Source organism: Canis lupus, chromosome 34 (genome assembly GCF_003254725.2).
Source record: "Canis lupus dingo isolate Sandy chromosome 34, ASM325472v2, whole genome shotgun sequence".
NCBI classification, from domain to species: domain Eukaryota; kingdom Metazoa; phylum Chordata; class Mammalia; order Carnivora; family Canidae; genus Canis; species Canis lupus.
Genome location: NC_064276.1, coordinates 11,746,157 through 11,765,661, shown reverse-complemented (window position 1 = coordinate 11,765,661; position 19,505 = coordinate 11,746,157). Strand labels below are relative to the sequence as shown.

General features: G+C 60.0%; 1 protein-coding gene across 2 annotated transcripts in view; it reads right to left on the bottom strand.

Annotated features, from left to right (window-relative positions):
- Positions 1-19,505, bottom strand: part of SLC9A3 (solute carrier family 9 member A3) — a 40,910-nt gene that overhangs the window by 5,841 nt on the left and 15,564 nt on the right. For both annotated transcript variants that reach the window (XM_025451332.3, XM_049105781.1), the window contains exons 2-9: positions 10,044-10,346; positions 6,991-7,151; positions 5,183-5,261; positions 4,449-4,626; positions 3,374-3,594; positions 1,336-1,538; positions 844-933; positions 679-749 (exon numbers count right to left, since the gene is read on the bottom strand). In XM_025451332.3, coding sequence (XP_025307117.1) covers positions 679-749; positions 844-933; positions 1,336-1,538; positions 3,374-3,594; positions 4,449-4,626; positions 5,183-5,261; positions 6,991-7,151; positions 10,044-10,346 — 1,306 coding nt within the window. The remainder of the gene's footprint in view (positions 1-678; positions 750-843; positions 934-1,335; positions 1,539-3,373; positions 3,595-4,448; positions 4,627-5,182; positions 5,262-6,990; positions 7,152-10,043; positions 10,347-19,505) is intronic.

Here is a 19,505-nt window from a genome sequence, read left to right as displayed (position 1 = left end):
AACCTTCTGGAAACGGTGGGGCCGGGTGAGGGCAGGGCCCTGGGGCCCTCAGGCCTTGGCTACAGGGAAGGGGGCACATTTTTCTGCAGAGGGATTGGCTGGGGGAGGAGGGACCCCTGTGGGGAGAACCAGGCTCTAAATCCTGCACAGAGTACTGGCCAGTATCGGGTCAGGAGAGCACGTGCCAGGGCTGATCAGAGGGGTAACATCCAGCCGAGCCCCATGTGGTGGGGGAGGGAGAAGAGGGGCTGGGGGTGGGGAGGGGGGATCTCAGGGGGAGGGACAGGGGGAAGAAGAGGGAGGGGGTCCCGGGGGAGGGGAGTCCCAGGAGGAAGAGGGGGAGGGGTGGGGAGGGAGAGGGGGTGGGGTGGGGAGGGAGGGGGGTCCTAGGGGGATGGGGGTCCCAGGGAGAGGAGGGGGAGGAGGAGGATGGGCATCCCAGGGGGAGGGGGAGTCTCAGTCTGACAAGCAAGCTTCTGGCCCCTTCCAAGGCAGTGTTCTTGGTTCCCTAGGGCTTTGTGGGGTTGGTTTACAGGCAGGTGAGCAGCTCTTTCTACCCTGTGTGTCCTCTGTCCTCCGTCCTCCTTCAAAGGCAGAGGGAGGGGAGCTGACAGTGGAGACCAACATGGCTCCACGTGTCCTCGTTTCTGTCCAGCCAGGGCACCTGCTGCCACTTACTTGTCTCTGAGGTAATTGTGTCCAATTTGCCCGGATATGTCCTCAATGGCTGAGAGGATGTGGTCAAAAGCCTTTCAGCGGAAGGAGAGGGGCATTAGCATCACCTGGAGGGCTGCCCCCACCTCGGCCCCCCTTCCCCACACCCCCACCCCGCCCCGCTCCTACCCGGCCATGCAGCTTCTCGTTGAGCTTGGGCTCCCGATGTTCACTCCTTTTCACCTTCAGCCACTGCACCAGGGGCTTGATGGTCAGGCCCTGGAAGACGGGGACGACCCTGGTGGCCGGTGGGCTCCACCCCAGGGCCCAGCCTGACCCACAGAGCCCCTGGGACGGGAGTCCACGGCCACCCCCAGGTGCAGGGGGCCCTGACGCTGCTCTGAGGGCTCCGGGGTGGCTGAAGTGGGACACTGCCCTGGGGGGGCCTGGGCAACGCCACCCTAACTGGGGCTTCAGCAGCCAGCAGCACGGGAAGGAGGGAGGACGTTTCTAGACCAAATGGTGCCGCGTCCCCTGTGGGGCCACATGAAAACCTACAAAACGGCTCCTAGTTACTAAAATAGTAAAAACCAATTAGGGCCTAGAGGCCGGAGAGGCTGGTGGCATCGTGGGGCTGGCAGGTGGGGTCAGGGGACAGGCAGGTCATGGCCTCCCCCCTACCTGGAAGATGACGGTGAAGAAGACCACGATGATGGTGGTGCTGACGAACAGGTTCCTCTCCTTCACCTTCTTCTCGTCCAGGAGGACGACCAGGGCGAAGGCCACGGCCCCGCGCAGGCCGCCGTAAGACATGACCACCTGGTCTATGATCTCCAGCTGCACCATCCGGTACCGGTTCAGAACCCACGTCTGGAGGACCACACCTGCGGGGGGCTGGGCTGAGCGCCAGGGCACCGGGGCGGGGCGGCGGAGGCTGCCTCCCCCCCTCCCCCCAGCACCGCTGTCCCTCCCTCCCTCACCTGCTCACTCGACTCCCCCTGCTCCCTCACCACCACACCCCCGCCCAGGCCTCCTGGCTCCCTCACCCCTCCCCTCTCCCTCCCCTCCCCCACCCCTCCCAACTCATCTCACAAACCCCGCCCAGCTTCCTTACACACACCTTCTTGCCCCCCCAGCTCCCTCACACACCCCACCCCTCCCATCTCCCTCACACACCCTTCATCCCCCCAGCTCCCTCACACACACCCCAGCTCCCTGACACACACCCCTCACCCCTCCCAGCTCCCTCACACACACCCCTCACCCCCCCAGCTCCCTCACACACACCCCTCACCCCCCCCAGCTCCCTCACACACACCCCAGCTCCCTCACACACACCCCTCACCCCCCCCAGCTCCCTCACACACACCCCAGCTCCCTCACACACACCCCTCACCCCCCCCAGCTCCCTCACACACACCCCAGCTCCCTCACACACACCCCTCACCCCTCCCAGCTCCCTCACACACACCCCTCACCCCCCCCAGCTCCCTCACACACACCCCAGCTCCCTCACACACACCCCTCACCCCCCCAGCTCCCTCACACACACCCCAGCTCCCTCACACACACCCCTCACCCCTCCCAGCTCCCTCACACACACCCCTCACCCCTCCCAGCTCCCTCACACACACCCCTCACCCCTCCCAGCTCCACCTCACCCTGTGGGGAGCACATGGGGATTCCCTCCTCAGGCATTGATGGATTCTGCTCCCAGCAACGGGTCACAAAAACTCCAGCCTGTAGCCCTGCTCTCCCCACACCCTCTCCCCTGTGTCTACACTGTCTACACCATCTGCACTGTCTACACTGTCTATACCAGAGCTCTCTCTTGGCCGTGGGCCAAACCACCCCATGGCTCAGCCGAGGCCTCACGTTCTGGTGGCTCAGGCAGCTCTGGGACCACCGACCCCGCCTTGCTCTGGCAGCCGCTCCTCGGAGCCCCCAGGTCCCGGGGAGCACAGGTGGTCCCCCACCCCCATCCCTACACAAACACAGCGATGGCCAGCTCGGTCATGGTCACAGCAGCCAGCAGGGCCCCTGCCTCACCGCAGCATCATCTGCTTCCTCAGTGACTACATCCACAGTGAGTCCAGGGGAAACCAAATGGATTCCCCTGGGTTCTAGAACCTTCCACCCTGACCCCTCACTATGCTACCTCTATCTCAAGGGAACAAGGCCGTCCATCAGAGAGCCTAAACCTTCGCTGATGATAACCACTGGCCTGGCCATGCTGAGGCTCCCCAGGGTTTGGAGCCTGCTCCTCCCTGGGCCACACAAACCCCGCATCCTGGCTCCCCCACAAGCTCCCTCAGCCGGGCCCCAGTGTCTGCCCTCCACCATCCTCACCATCCCAAGTCATGCCCACAGCCCACCACCGCCCCCCATCCCTGGACACCCCTATGCCCTGAGCATCCCTGTCGTTGCCCCTCCTCCCCATCATCTCCCTCATCCCCATCATCCCCATCCCTCATCCTCTCCCCTCATCCCCATCATCTCCTCTCATCTTTGTCATCCCCATCATCCCCCATCCTCTCCCCTCCCCTCCATCATCCTCCTCCCCATTATCTCCTCTAATCTCCCTCCTCTTGGTCATCCCCCATCGTCTCCCCTCACCCTCATCATCCCCATCCCCCTGCCACTCCCCATCTCCCCATCATCCCTGTCATCATCTCATGCACCCCTCATCCCCAGTACCCCACCCCACCAGCGCCCTCACCAATGGCCCGGTACACAGAGATGAAGACCAGGGTCAGGAGCACGAAGGCCGTGTTCCACTTCCAGATGAGGGGGTTCACAGCCGAGATGCCAAGAAACATGAAGATGATGGTCTCTGCCCCGCTGGCCAGCATCTTCATGGTGTAGCGCACGGTGGTGGCTGATTGCTCAGAGATGTTAGCTTTCACGTACTTCTGACAGCAGATGCCGCAGAAGGTGATGCTGGGGGTGGGACAGGCACGCAGTGAAACCAGGGGCTTGTGAGCTGCCGGGACGGGGCCTGAGGGTCTGCGTCCTGGGTACCCACCCACCCACTGACGGGTGTTCTCTCAGAGCTGGGCCCAGGTCCCAGCAGCCCCCCAAGACCTGAGCCCCGAGCCACCCAGTGGGCTGTCTGTGCCTGACCACAGGCCAGCAGCTGGCTCTGAGGGGAGGTGCTAGGGCAGATGTGGGTCACGGGGTGCCCGCCGGCTTCCTGCCCAGAGCACCCAGAAGAGGCTGTGTGTAGGCAGAGCTCAAGGGCGGTTCTGTGAAAAGGCCAACTCATGATTTAAAACCTGAATAGGCCGGATTCTTCACCCATACAGTGGCTTCTCACCCCTCACAGGGAGGTGGCTGGGTAGAGGGGGCCGGGAGGGACCAGGAATGTTGTGCCCCAGAGGGGAGGGTCCCCTCCTTCCTCCCCCACCCTCTCTCTCCTCCCCCACCCTCTCCCCCACTCTCTCCCTCCTCCCTCTCCCTCCTCCTCTCCCTCCCTCCCCCTCCCCCCTCCCTTCCCCCCTCCCTCCCTTCCCTCCTCCCCTTCTTGTCCCTCCTCCCCTCCTTGTCCCCCTTCCCTCCTCCCCTCCTTGTCCCCCTTCCCCTCCCTCATCCTTTCCCTCCTCCTCTCCCCCTCCCGCACCCCCTCTCCCTCCCCCACCCTTTCCCTTCTCCCTTCCTCTCCCCTCCTCTCCCATCCTTGGCATAGCTACTTGGTTGTGCTGTGGAGTGCCCCTGCCCCCACCCCCGCACACCAGTGTGTGGCCCAGACACTATATAGCTCTGGCCCCTGGGCCGTGGGAGTGAGGGGAACTCACGCCAAGATGGCTGACAGCGATAGCATCTCAGATGTGAGGTAGGACAGGTAAGAGATGATGAACACGAAGCCCGGCTCGATGATGCGCACGTGCTTGGTGAAGCGGGTGACCAGTGACAGCAGGAAGGCGAAGATAACACCCACCAGCGTGCCTCCTAGGCTCACCACGAAGAAGGACACTGCGGGCCGAGGATGCTGGCTGAGCTGCCTGAAAGGCCCTTTGTGGCCGGGCGTGGCTGGCCCCTGTGTGGGCCGGCTGACCAGCCGTCCTTCCAGACCATTCCTCACTGTGGGTTGCCTGGTAACCCCCACAGAGGCGCCAATAACTCAGCAAACAAGAAGCCAGTTCTTGCCCTGAGAGGCAGCCCGTGAAGAGCAGGAAGGCCTGGTTCCCTGCCCCCATGTAGAGAAAGCCCAAGAAGGTGGCCTTGGGCAGGGGCATCCCTGGGACCCTGGGACACCAGCATCCAAGCCCCCAACCAGACATGCTAGTGGGTCTCATGGGGCAGCAGCCCCTGCCTCCCTAGTGTGGCCGGAACCCGCGAAATTGTGTTCATGAAACACATGGTGGATGGGAGGGCCTGCTGCCGAGACTTCAGAATGGAAACACCTTGTCCCCGCACAAGCTGTGGAACCCGGGGGTGGTGCTGGTGCCGAAGCCCGGAGGGAGTCCCCATGCTGGAGAGGAGACGTGACCCCATACTCCCCAGGCACATAGACCCGCCAGCCACATACCTATGCCTTTCACGCAGTCCACACCAGTCACCTTGTCACCTCCCAGCGTCACGAAAGATTCAAACACATTGTAGAGGACCTGGGAGGACAGAGAGGCAGGCATGACCTCGGGTCAGCCCTCGGCCAGTGCTCAGCCCGTCCCGACTCAGGGCCCAGGCCTTGAGGACTTGGGCTGGAAGGAGCAGCCCTTGGCAGCCCCCTATCCTGCAAACCCAAAATCACTGAGTGAGACCACCAGGAGGCAAGAATGGTCAATAAGACAAAGGCCAAAGATGAGATGAGAGTCAGAAGAACATTCTAGAAGGAAGGAGACCCTTCAGGAGCAAATGGGACCCTTTCATACTCTCAGCAAAGCAGCAGAGACCACAAAGCTAACCCACTGTGGTTAATGGTTTTGTTTTCCAAGATGAAGCCAGAGTTTCATTTTCAGCGACTTCACTATGGTGCCAGCTCCTCGTGGTGGGCTCACACCCCTTGGCGTCTTCAAGTGTGGACATTTACACCTTACCCGCCGAGATTTTCAAGATGAAAAGCTCAGGAACTGCATGCAGGCTGAAGTTGTGGAGATAGGGCAGCGCTTCCCGGGCTGCCCCCCCCGCCCCCCCCCCACGAGGTGCCACTCCACAGTGAGGGGCCAAGGGCCGAGGGGCTGCGGTGGGCAGGATGCAGGCTCCTCCCTCTCCAGGTGTGCTCTGGGGGTCAGAGGACCCCAAAGGCAGGGAGGTGAGGCAGGCTGGACGGTGCGCGGGGCCTGGGCAGGCAGCCTCCAAGGACAGAAGGTGTTGAAGCTGGACCTCAGCTCAGGTGTCTCCGTGGACACGCGGGTGGGAGGGGATGTGGAGCGTTGGGTCCAGACGTGAGTTCGGGCTTCTGCAGAGATGAGAAGCCTCGGCACAGAGCAGCTCAGCCTCCAAGGGGCTGTGCAGACGTTTTCTGATTAAGTCTCTAATGCTCACAATCCCTGGAGAACATCTCTCTGCTATGTCAGGAATCTGTGCAGCAGCACCCTAGGGCTTTTCAGACCCCTGAACCCCAAAGGGATGTCAGAAGGGAGTGTCTTAGCAAGGCCATGGGTACTCAGAGCCGAGACGGATCTTCACATCCTGCCGTGTCTGCAAAACCCCAGGGACGAGGGAAGGGGCTGACCCCGGGGTCTGGAGCAGGTGCTCAGAGACACACAGGCCGGCTGCCCATAACTTGGCTCAGCTTGGGGTGGCTTTGGGGCACTCCAGGCCGACGGCTCTGAGGCTGAGACAGCGTCCCCGCATTTCATAAACCTTCTGTTCACTTTGCAGAGGTGCTGCGGCCTCAGGCCCTGACTGAGGGTCCTCCAGCCCCTGCCCACACACGGGGGCCCTGCCGAGCCCCCTCCTGGAGACAGTGCCGCCTCCGAGCACAGGCCGTCTTCCCTCCTGAATCCTAGTGAGATCCTGCTGTTTTAGCGGCTCCCTTAGGGGATTCAGGAATGGGTGGCACCAACACCCCCAGGTAGAGGTGTCCTGCTCTGAGAACGGGGGGGGGGGGGGGGGGGGGCGGGGAGGTGCTGCGAGAACTGGTGAGACAGACAGTGGTTCTGGGTTAGGAGGAGGCAAGGGAAGGGGTGCGAGCGCCCGGGGCTGGCATGGGGACGGCTCCTCCAGTCGGAGCTGCGAGCAGAGGACCAGCCCCTCGCATAGGCCGCGTTCTCTGCCCGCTGCGCCGAGGGCCCCGGGCAGTTCTACAGTTCCTGCACCGTGACTGCGTGTCCCCTCCCGGTGGCCCCGAGATGCTCCCTGGCAAGTCCTTGGGCCCGCCCGGCACCCACTCACCACGGTGACGGCGTCGTTCAGCAGCGACTCCCCAAAGACGATGATGAACAGCACCTCGTTGACGTGGACCTCCTCGAACACGGCCAGGACGGCCACCGGGTCCACAGCGGCGATCAGGCTGCCGAACAGAAGGAAATCCAGCAGCCCGATGTTCAGGTCTCCTGCAGGACAGGCGAGCCGTCAGGGAGAGCCCCCAGCCAGGCCGAATGAGGGCCTCCAGTCAACACGCCTCCCCCCCGAGGCCTTCAGGGTCCTTCCGGGTGCTGTCCCGCTGACAGCTGCATTGGAAGCCCCCCAGGATGGGGACTCCGCCTCCCCCCATGGGCTCCCACAGCCTCAGGCAGGGCTGGCCTCATCCCCAGGGGAACTGCCAGACCCCACTTCTTCCCTTGGCCTCCCTTGGGCCCCGGCTGCTTCCTCCTTCCAGCTTATCGTGCCTGCTGCAGGCAGATGAGGGGTTGGGGGTGGGGGACACACACAGCAGGGAATCAGGCCCCTGCCCTGGGGGCCTACAGTGCAGGGGTGTGGGTGGTGATAGTGATGGGGAGGTCGTTGGGGCTCAACAGGCATGGGGGAGGCCTCCCTGGGGACTGACATCTCAGCCCAGACCAGAGCCCCCAAGACCAGCTGGAGGCAGGGGCACAACAGGCCTCACAGGGTCCTGGGGGCTCCCACTGGAGGGGCTGCAGGGAGGTCAGCTGGGGACCCAGAGTGGAGGGAAGGGGAGCAAGGGCCTTGGAGGAGCCTGCTTCTGGGAGTGGCCCCTGCCCAGTGGGTTCCTGGCACTCTCGGGGGCGGTGGTCATGCCCAGATGCTCTTTCCAGAGCCTCTATCCTTCCAGATCAGAGCAACACCGGGCCACACAGGAGCCCCAGCAGCAGTCTGCACTTGGGGTCCATGCTCTGTGGGGACACACACCTGCCCCCAGTTGGGCTGCTTGGGGAGGTCCTCGGCCAGGGGCCTGCTGGCATGAGCTCCCTCCCCAGCCTGAGCGGACTCCAACAGACCCCAGGGGCCAGTCAGGCCTGGAGGGCCAGGGAGAGGAAGGGAGACAGGGCTGTGGGGCCCTCGGGTCCAGGACGGTGGCCTCTGTGTGGCCGGGGCTTCCCTCAGGGCCAGGCAGGGAGAAGGCTAGGTGTGCAGAGAGGCTGGGCCCTAGACCTGGTTCCTGGGGGCCCGGGAAGCATCCTCGCTGGAGCAGGGGCAGGTGTCAAAACTGCTTCCTGTGACTTTAAAATGTCTCTTCCGGAAGGGACACCCTAGGTTCTGCTTCTCCGCCTCCAGACATGGTCGGTGAGGCTGGGGTGGCAGGAACACAGTCCTTCCAGGCTTCAGACACCAGGGGCTTCCCAGTGCACACCCACCCTTGAGGCGTCCATTCTTAAATGCCTCCTGACTCCCTGGCCTCTCGCTGTCCACAGATCCTGACAGACCCTGTGGCACGTTCTGGAAGCCACTCCAATGTCCCGGGTCTGGGGTAGCCTGCCCTCTTCCCTGGAGAGACAGTCTACCACCCACTGGTGCTGTCAACAAGGTTCCTGGGACCAGGCTGGACTGTGGGATCCCAACTCCCAGGCTACGAGTTCTAGGACCTTCTGTCCACCACCTGAGGTTTCACCCACATGAAGCCTCTCGGACCGACCACCTGGAGCCTCTGCTGGGCCTCCCTGCGCCGGCCCGTCCAGATACCCACCTGGCACCCCAGGCCAGGCCTCCTGGGGGTGACCTCTGCTCACAGGGGTGCTCCACAGCTTCACTGGGCTCTGAGGTGCCTGGCCACGGGTCACCAGAAACTGACCCCTACCCCCCCAGCCCCACCAGGCTTGCAGTTCTGGGTGTTCTGGGCCAGGATAGACTTGTTGGCCCCTGAGCGCTCCTCTGCTCCATGACTGTGGCTGATGCCCGGCCTTGACCAGGGGCATCCTGAGGGCTGAACACAAGCCCCACAGGGGGCTCCTCCCCCAACCCCTGAGACCTTCCCCTGGGTCCAGTGGCCAGAGGGGATCCTGTTATCTCAGATATGTCCCAACTATTGAAGGGCATCGCCAATAAATGCAACACAATACACCTGAGGCTTCCTTCCCTGCGAGGCCTGGCCAGGTGCACCAGGCACTGTGTCACCCTCAGGGAGCCTGGGGGTGGTACCCACTGGCAGCGGGGGCTCAAAGGACCATGTGTGCTCCTCATGGGCTGAGGAAAAAGTCCCAAGATGACAAATGGGCCAGGCAAGGTGATGGCTCGGGGCAGGGGCCCTTTGGCCTCCCGTGCTGGCTGCAGGTCCTGTGTCATCCAGGCTCCAAGGCCCTGATCCCCGGAGCTGGGCCCAAGGCTCATCCTTAGTCAGAAGGAAATCATGGCCCGGCCCTCAGAGTCGGGCCCTGGCAGGTGGAGGCGCTTGGAGCCAAGGTGGAGCACGGACAGGCGCCCGTGGGGGCTGACAGCCCCTTTCCGTGGTGGCCCCCATGTGACACCGTGAAGGGCTGTGTTTTGGGCTGCGTGCACTTCTGTGTGAGGCTCTCTGGGCCCCGGCCCACCTGGTCCAGTTCCCCAGGCGGGTGGGGTGCACCTCCGCTGAGTTAAGTAACCCAAACTGCAGGAGAAGTTGCTACGGATGCGGAGCAGCAGTCGACCTGGCTTTTCCTGCAGGTTTGCGTACAAACAACGAACGACCCAATCTCTGTGCTCAGCGGCTCGACCCCACCCGCCTCACCCACCCGCTAGCCTGGTCTGACAGGATTTCATCCCCAAGTAGGACACGAGTCCCGCCTGGGAATGCCCAGACCACTGTTGTTTATTAATTAAACCTTATTTTCAACACACCAAACTGGTTAAGTGGACCAACCAGTGACATTTGTCACCCTGCACACTCACTCATCCCCTTTCTGGGTCTGTGTTCTGTATCCTGCCCAGACCCTGCTCCTGCAGAGCCCACCCTGAGGACACCCCCAGGACCTCGCCCCAAGGACCCCACCCCGAGGACCCCACACCCAGGATGACCTCACCCCAACCATCCCCTGCTCCAAGGACGCCCCATGGATGCCATGCCCCCTTACCCATAAGGCCACTACAGAAAACACCGTAGAGGGACAGCCCAGTGGTGGCCGCGTTCCACACGGTGCCGATGACGGCGTACAGCAGGATGGTGCCCAGATTCCCGAAGAAGAGCCGGTTGGGCATGAAGTAGCCGGCGTCTAGCACGATGGGAGGCAGCAGGTAGAAGAAGAAGGCGGTGGGTGTCAGCGTGAAGGAGGCGATGTGGTCAGCTGCCCAGACGATGCCGCCCAGCACCAGTCCCAGCACGATGAGCAGCGCGCTCTCGGGGACAACGCTGGTGACCTTGTGTGATAGGTGGAAGCCTGTGGGGGAGGGGGCGGTCAGGGCTCAGGGTCCCCTTGGAGCCAGGCCGCCCCTGGAGGAGTGGGCTGGGCCAGGGCTACTGCAGGCCCCTCCCGCATGGTGGGTGTCTTTCTGGAAGCTGCAACAGGGAGCAGAAGTGGTGATGTTGTGACCAGCCCCCTGCACCTCCCTGCTCACACCTGGATGCGCCCCGGAAGCCAGGTGCCACGTCTGGGTCTGGGGATACCCCTATGGCCCATCATGTGGCCAGGAGGTCCTGCCACTGCACCGTGGCACTGCCACTGCACTGCTGCACTGCTGTCCCCTGAGGACCCCACCTCCGGGTCTCCTTGCCCCTTGCAGGGGGAATGGCCCTCTTCCTCCACGGGCAGTCCAGGAGGCTGGGGAGGAGGTGGGCCGGGCAGGAAGAGCCTCCCGTGACAGAAGCCGGACGGAGGACTCAGGTCTCGATAACAGGCCCCGAGCTGGGTGGGCAGAGCCCAAGGCACCCACATCCACAGGCCCCAGGTAGCCCGCTCTGGACCTGAGTGGGGATGCCCCCTGCACCCCTCACCCCTTCATGCTGCCTCCAGGCCCACTTCCTCCACCTCTCAGGTGCTGGAGTCTGAGCCTGCTTGAAGCCTGGGGGGGACCATCCCCTCTGGCTTGCGAGGGGTCACAGCCCCGAGGAACAGAGCCTCCTGAAGCCACAATCGGCAGGGCTCCCCCGGGGTCAGGAGCTCCACTGCCCCATGGGAGCTGGTGGGGACAGTGGGGTCTGAGTCCCCCTGCCAAAAGCTGTCCCCAGGGCCCCGTCGGCCCACCAATCCTACCAGGACCTCAGGGCACAGGTCCTTCCAGGTGAGGCAGGACCTACTGGGGCCCATTTCTCCTTCTATTTTATTTTATTTTATTTTATTTTATTTTATTTTATTTTATTTTACCTTATTTTATTATTTTATTTTATTTTATTTTATTTTATTTCTCCTTCTATTTTATTTTCTCTATTTTAAGACTCAGAAACAAGTGAGAAGATTTCCTACATTAAGCCCGATTTCAAAATAGTCAGAACATGGACTGGAGAGCCTGGCTCACATTTAGGATAATTCTCTTTTCCATTCCTTGAAGTTCTGAGTATCAAGAGACCTCTCCATGCAGAGCAAGGGCATTATCCTGTGAGCCTGCCCGCCTGGGGGCTGGTGAGCAGCGAGCCTGGGGTCTGGTTCACTCACCTCTTCCGCCAGGCTCTGCCCTGAGCTGCTCTGCTCTGCGTCCCTGGCCTATTGAATCATGGGGTCACCACAGGGGTCAGATGCTGGCTGTGGAGGACAGTCCCAAGGACTTGTCTTCCCCATCGTGCATGGCCTCCCAAGTCTAGCCGAGAAGCAGAGCGGCAGGTGTGCAGGTGGGACCTTCCGGGGGTGCCGCAGCGTCACCGACCCACGGGTCACCAGCCAAGGGCCCAGATCCGAGTTCTGGAAGGGCCAGGGTTCAGCTTGCAGGGGCAGAAGGGGTCAGTGCTTCTGGGATTGGAGAACTTGCTGGGGACCCCTGCCCCACACAGCTGAGGGCTCTCGGGCTCTCGGGCTCTCCAGCCAAGGCTGTACACTCGTGTTCCCGTCAAGTTCCACTCTTCCTCCTGAAAATTTTCACACTCATCTGGTGAACGTCCCTACACGGGGAAGCCCCACGGAGCCAGCACCCTGGCACCTGCCTGATGACTTTTACCAAACCCTGCCGGGGCACGGAGGGCAAACAGCTCAGGGGGTGGCCGCCCAGAATGATGGAGGGCAGGTTCCTGGGAGCCCTCAGGGCTGTCCCCGCTCGTCAGCAGGAAAGCATCCGGATGGTTTGGCCTCACACTGCAATGCAGGCTGGGAGGGGCACCATGTGAGCAGGAGAGGCTGTCACCCAGCAAGGGCACAGAGAGAGGTGCCTACACCTGCAGGGTGCCGCCCAGTGCCCAGGGCTTGCGATGTGGGGCCACCCCATGCTTCGGGAAGAGTTCCGGCAGCACCTGCCTCCTTGCCAGTCCCAGCAGCAGACACCACGAGGGCCTCGCAGACCCAGCACTGTTCCATCGCAGACGGGGTGGAGCACGTGTCCCCCCATCTGGAGCCTCCCTGTTCCTCTGTTCGGGGGGCATCGAGTGACCTCTGAACTCTAGGAAGCCCCTCACTGAGGTCTGACCCCAGAGCTGGCTTCAGGTCACGTTGCTGAGTATTTGGTCTTGAACCACAATCTGTCCCCAAATCAGGGATTTACACGGGGTCTTGGTCATAGACTGATCTTTCCCAGGAGGACGCGGAGTCCCAGGAAGCACCAGCTGACACTGTGGCTGGTCCTCAGATGCGTCCCGCATGGCAGCCCAGTATCTCACAATCTAATTAATTTAGTAGATGAGAGACGAGGTGACTTCAGAGCTGAGGCTCTTGCTTAACAGTAAGCCCTGAGAACCCACAGAGGAGGTGCCTTCAGGTTTGGCTGACTGAGAAGGAAACCTACGTGCACACACACAGGGTGACGTACGCACCATCCGATGGTGGGGGCACCTTGCACAGGTGCGATCCGGGGGGCTGGGCAGCATGTGTGCTTTAGTGCAGAGTCACCTCTGACCTGGACAGAAACACCTGTCACTGCTGCCCAGGTAGGGGACGCACCTGTTCAGGCAGGTGAGGATGTCTGCTGGTAGATTCAGGGCCAGTCCCTCCTGTTCAGAGGGAGGTTTACACCCTTCCTTGCCCATGGGACACTCCTCTGTGGGCCATCGGTTCATGGTGTCGGCGGCTCCTCCACAGCCTGGCTGGGCAGGCGGTCACTCACACCCCGGAGCCGCACACTCGCACCCTCCGAGGCCAGGCGCTCGCCCTTTGACTCTGTTTATGTCGTGCAGACTCTGTTCAGGTAAACTCAGGTCTTTGTTTTACGGCTTCTGAGTTTCATGCCCTTGAAAGCCACTCATGCTTCTGTGTGTCCTGCTACGCGTTTAACATTCCGTCCGACTGGGGTTTAGTAAAGAAAATATTCAAAAATAATGGTGAACGGGAGGACTTGCCCATCCCCAGAGACATCCTGGCCGTGTGTTCCTGCGTCCCTCACTTCTGTGCGCTCACCTCCGCCCTCCAACCACTCGTGGCCTGGCTCTGGTCCTGGGGCCACACGTGTTGCCCCGGCTCTGGGCAAGCCCTGAGCGTGCACAGAGGACACAGTGGGGGGCTGCTGCTCCTTATCTCCCCCTGCCTGGTTCCCTGGCCTTTTCTGTCTGGTAGTCGTGAGAGCTTCATCGTCGAGAACTCCCTGACGGACAGGTGTATCTTCCCAACTCTCCTTCCCTCATGTTGGGGATGTCCCTTCAGTCTGCAGGGCAGCTTCCTGTGACCTCCTCACTCCCCCAGGCGCCCAGTCGGCGACCTGCCCTGCCCTGGCCGATTGTCTTAGATGCGCGTCCACAGCAGACGTCCTGCTTGGCCACTGACCCTGGGGCAGAAGGCGGCGTGTCCCTGCCCAGCCAGTGATGCCTGCCCTCCGGTTCTGTGGCCCCCGGACAGTGCTGCAGACTCTCCAGACAGTCCCCCCCCGGCACCCCCTTCCATCTGTGTCCCCCCATGTCGATGGAAGTCCTTGACCCTCCTGTCCCCCCAGCCCTCCTGCTCTTATGTCTCAGACCTACCCTGTGTGTTCACCTGTGGAAACCCTCCAACGATTTCCCTGTTCTGCTGTCTTCCGGAGCGTCTTCCCAGTGCAGTTTGCACTGGCCCTTTTCTGGGGTATAACGCTCTGTGGGGACCTCCCTTCTGTTTCTGGGGTCATGCTTTATGCCAGGTGGGTCCTCCCTCTTTCTCCTACAATGTCACCATGGCTGCAGGTGCCTTTCTCCAGGTTCTGCTCGACCTCTCCTCTGCATTCATGGATGTGGGGCAATGTCTGATCCAGGCTTCAGCCTCCTATGGGCCCAGGGAGCTACAGGCTGGGCTGGGGTGTCGCTGTCCTTGCTCTGGGGCTTGAGAGCCTGGCAGTAGGCCGCAGGGAGACCCTGGTCCTTGCTCTCACCTGGCATCAGGCTGGCAGCGCAGCCCCGCTGCAGGGGCACCCTCCGGCTCTGCGCCATCCTGCCCAGGTGTGAGGGAGGGTCTCCGGGGACGGGAGCTCTTCAAGAGCGAGTCCTGGCAGCCAGGGACCGGTCAGGCCTGCGGGCGGCTCTCCCCACTGCCCGTGACCCCTCCCAGATGGCAGCTGCATTGTAATGAGCTAATTAAATGAAAGACTTCATTGATTCTAAGCGGCAATTTGCTGCTGGTTCAGCCATTAAGCATATAATGGGCATTTTAGGAACCGGTGAGCCGAATTCCTGCTGGACGTGCCCTGTGGCGTTGGGCTCCGGCAGCTGGCCGGAACCTGGATGGACACAGGCAGGAATGTGGCTCCTAGTCGGGGCGGGTCACCGCGACTGCCCGTCATCAGGTCACTGTGAAAATCTGACACGGGGTGGAGGCCATGTCTCTGTCCACAATCCACAACACTGCCTCTGCTGCAACCCCACTGGGCACCCTGGGCCCCTGGGAGGCTGAGGGAGTGGGCACGAGGGGCAGGTGCCTCACCCCTGCCCCCTCACCACACACCCAGCACCTCTGTCCACGCTGCAGACACCATGTGCTATGCTGAGCTGGGCCATCCAGACTCTGACAGGGGCAGGGAAGATCCCAATTTCCTCCCAACCCTTGTTGGCTTTACCTACAAAAACAGAAGGGCCCAGCACAGGTGAGCCTGAACAGTAATGCAGAGCACCTCCTGGGGACCCTCAGTGCTGGGGCCGCCACTGGTGGCCTGTCCCGGAGCCTGAGCCACAAACACAGGGAAAGGCCAGGTGCCACCTGGGCGGCTGTGACCTCGGGAAGCAATTAGGTGGTGCAGCCTCACACCTCAAAATGGCCCTGTGTTTGCGGGGGAGAAGCCTAACCCTACAGGTTGGAAGGGCAGAGAACGTCTGGGCCTTTGGGGAGCCCGCTGGCTTTCCCTGCATGCCTTGCCAGGGGAGAGGGCAGCGGCCCCCACCCTGCTGTGCCCACCAGGGGCCCAGCTGCGGCTCCGCAGGCCACTCTGCAGGCCGCTCCGACTCCCAGCTCCTGGCATAAACTCCAGCTCAGGAAACATGAGGTGCTAATGCAGGTGGTGCAGGTGGTGCACACTCGCAGGACAGACAAGATGGAGCCCCAGGAACAGGAGAGAACCAAGTGGAAGTGCAGCGGGAAGGCGTAGACAGCAGCACGAGGAGGGAGGTGCGGGCCTTCCACCAGCAGGCCCACAGGCAATTGCTGAGGCCGGGAGGGTCACAGCTAATTAAGCACAGACGGCCTGGCTGCAGGACGGTAAGGACAGGGGAGCACATGCTTTTAGTTCTAATTACAAACACTCTGACGGATGTCGAAGGTCAGGAGGCGCCAGCCGGCCACCATTCCTGCAATGGTCGCTGGACAGGGCGGGTGCTGGAGGCTCGGGAAGGTCATTGTGGGTGGGGCTGGGTGCCCCCCAGGACATGCCTGGGTGCCCAGGGCCCAGGGTCAGGCCCTACGAGGCCACTGCCTCCAAGGATCTCCCAACAAAATTTAGCTGAGTCCACGCAAATGCAGCAGCACAGTAAATCCTTTGGTTTTACTTTAACGCGTACGAGCTTTGGTAAATTCCACGCGGCCTGACAGAGTCAGCAGATGGAGCAGCAGAACCTGTCCCGGAGAAGCCCGGGAGCACCTGGCACATGCAGGGGACCCGCTGCACTCGGGAGGACACGCAGGTCAGGGCCCCTCATGGTCACACAGACGCACACACGTCCTGTCCCAGGATGGGACTGCCTCTGAGCCCCCTCCCCACCACTTGTGAGGACAGGAGCCGACCTGCTCACTCTGATCTGTGCCCCAGCCCAAGGCAGGAGTTATAGTAAATGTGTCAGCTGCTGGCCCAGGCCAGGAGGTGGAGATATTCATAGTGTCCTCAAATACTGCCTAGCGACCTAGCTGAGCCCACACCTCCTGCCTGCGACGATGTTGTGGATGAGCGCTCAGAGGGTTGTCGGTGAGCTGGCCTGGCCGCTCCCCAGGGAGGGCCTGCTTCCGGGAGCCTGAGGACAGCTCCCAGAGCAATGGAGCCCTTTCAGGACTGGCCCTTCTGCTCACAAACCACAAAACACTTTAAACATCGTACGCCTACAAAACTCAAGCACACTTTGTCAATTTTTTTTTCTTTTTAAAGATTTTATTTATTTATTCATAGAGACAGAGAGAGAGGCATAGACACAGGCAGAGGGAGAAGCAGGCATCGTACAGAGAGCCTGACGTGGGACTCGATCCAGGGTCTCTGGGATCACGCCCTGGGCTGCAGGTGGCACTAAACCGCTGCGCCACCGGGGCTGCCCCACTTTGTCAATTTTTTAATTAAAAAAATGAAAATTGTTACTAGCTTCCGAGGAAGCATCATATTCTTTCATTCTGAGCCATCATGAGTAACAGAAGTGAGAACAGAAGGAAGGTGGGCCCTGGCCGGCTTCAAGCACTGGAGGGAGACCCAGAGCGGCGTTTGGATTTCAAACAAAACTGTCCTCCTGTGTTGAGAGGCGTCCACCCCAGAGGCTGTCCCTCGTAGGGCAGGTGGGGCAGTAACACCGCACACCGGGGGTCCTTGATAATCTCACATCTAAATACACACATTCCCAACAGCAAACAGTAAGTGTTGTCAAGCCGACCCACGAGTGAACGTCCAGGTGGATGGCGTGCCAGAGCCGAGCTGAGCCAGCGCCGGCAGGCCATCCCCACCAGTCCTCCTCTCTGAGCATCCTCCCCTCCTCAACCCTCCTGGCCAGGCGGCTTCTCAAGGCTCTGTGTGTAAACGATTATATACTTTAAGCTTTGCTTTCTTATGATTTGTGACTGGCTCTAACTTAAATGAAGATTTGAGAGCAGGATCTAGGACAATTATAAGTTTGAGGTGGGCACAGGTGGGGTAGCCCCATCGCACCAACCATCTGCGGGGATCGACCCCCCCAACAAGCACTAACACGGTAGAGAGACAGGCACACTGGAGGGCTCCAGACCTTAAGGGATGGGGTGGCAATGGGTGAGTGCCCTGTTTCCCATTTCATTTGTGTTTTTCTGACTTCCCTGTTCTTTATGGCTTTTTCCAGCTGGAGTTGTGGATTGCAGTTAAAACTCAGATAGAAACCTGTAGTCTGGGGCACCTGGGGGGCTCTGTCAGTGAAGCGTCTGCCTTCAGCTGTGGTTATGATCCTGGGGTCCTGGGATCGACTTCTGTGTTGGGGAGTGGGGGCTCCCTGCTCAGTGGGGACTCTGCTTCTCTCTGCCCCTGGTCGTGTGCATGCACACGCTCTCTCTCTCTCTTTCCCTCTTAAATAAATGAATAAATAAAATCTTAAAAAAAAAAAAAAAAGGAAAAGGAACCCGTAGTCTTACAGGATGGAGAGAGCGGAGCACACAGAAGGCGATGCCTGCTGCAGCTGCACAGTGCAAGGCCAAATCCCACATCCTATGCATGAGCTCTTCCCAAATTCCTGGCTGGTCCCTGAATTACACACAAGAGAGGCAGATCCAAACCTCTTGTCATCACAGAGGAGACATCTTCAGAGTTTTGGGTCATTCCTGGTCAAGCGGCAATGCAGCAACAACCACCACAGAAATCCATGCTCTCCAGAGGAACATAGCAGAATACAGAGTCTCTACAGTGTATGAGCCACAGTGTTCCGGGAACAATCCGAAATTATATGAAGAAACAGGAAAATGGGACCCATATGTCAGTGAAGATCTCAAGATGATCCATACACTGGATTCTGTAGTCCAGGATACAAAGAGCTACTGTACCTATGCTCAAAGATGTAAAGGAAAATATGTTTGTAATGAATTAAAAAATAGTAGATCTCAGTAGCAGAAAAGGAGTTAGCAATTTTTTTCTGAAAGAGCCAGATAGCAAATTATTTAGGCTGTGGGCTACCTAGCCTGCTCTGCAGCTACTCGGCTTTGCCACTGCATCACGAGAACAACCAGCACGTACATTAATGGATCAGCACAGCTGTGTTCCAAGAAAACTTTATTTACAAAAGCAGGTAGCTAGCCCACGGACTGTCTGTGACTCACAAAATAGAAGAAATCTAAAAGAATCAAATGAAAATTCTAGAATCGAAGAACTCAATATCTGAAATAAGAAATTCAACAGATAAAAAAAAAAAAAGAAATTCAACAGATAGGCTTAACAGCAGACAGAGATGAGAAAAAAGATAGTGAATGGGAAGTGAGATTGGTGGAAATAATCCGATCTAAGGAACAAAGATAAAAAAGATAGAAAGTGGACAGAACATCAGTGGTCAGTGGGACAGTGTTGAAAGGTCCAATATGTATGTAAATGGAGTCCCAGAGGTGAGTAGGGGGAGGATGGGGTGGAAAAATCGAGGAAGTAAGGGTTCCAAATGTCCCCAGTTTGGTGAAAGACATAAATTCCTAGGTTTGAGAAGTCCCTCAGATTGGATTTCTATTTGATTCCCATTCCCATTGATCAGTCTTCAAGTGACCTTGGAATAGGCCTGAGAAGAGCTGAGGGTCCAGGGCAAGCAGGTGCAGATGGGGGAAGGTCCCAGGAGGTCAGAGGTCAGAGGGGAGGGAGAGGGCTGCCCCCAAAGCCTGAGCAGAGCCCCCGAGTCAAGCCCATGGCACAGAGGGCAGCTGCGGGTGGAAGCTGCTGGTCAGCTCCCCAAGACCCTTTTTCACAAAACGGTGACTTGCATTCCAGCTGCGGTGGCAGCGGCACCTGTGTCCACCTGTGTGTCACATGGATCTTGGTGGCACCCCCAGCGCCCTGCCTCTGCTGAGGGTGTGGAAAGGGTGGTTGAAGGCTGGGACTTGGGGACTCTGCTTCCATGGAAGGAGCTGGAGGCAGGCAGGTGCCCAGGAGGTCAGACAATGCAGAAGAGGCCTCCTTCAGAGCCCACAGTGCTCCTGACCTGGCGGTCGGCTGGAGATGTGGAGACTGACCCCCATGTTCAAATGCGTTGGAAAATACACGGAAGCCAAGATACAAAGATGCTTCAGTCCGGGGTGGGGCTGGGGGGCTATGAGGGACCCTCAAGAGGCTACAAGGATTTTGTGAGCAGACTCTGTAGGGGAGCAAGTTCAGACCTTCTTGAC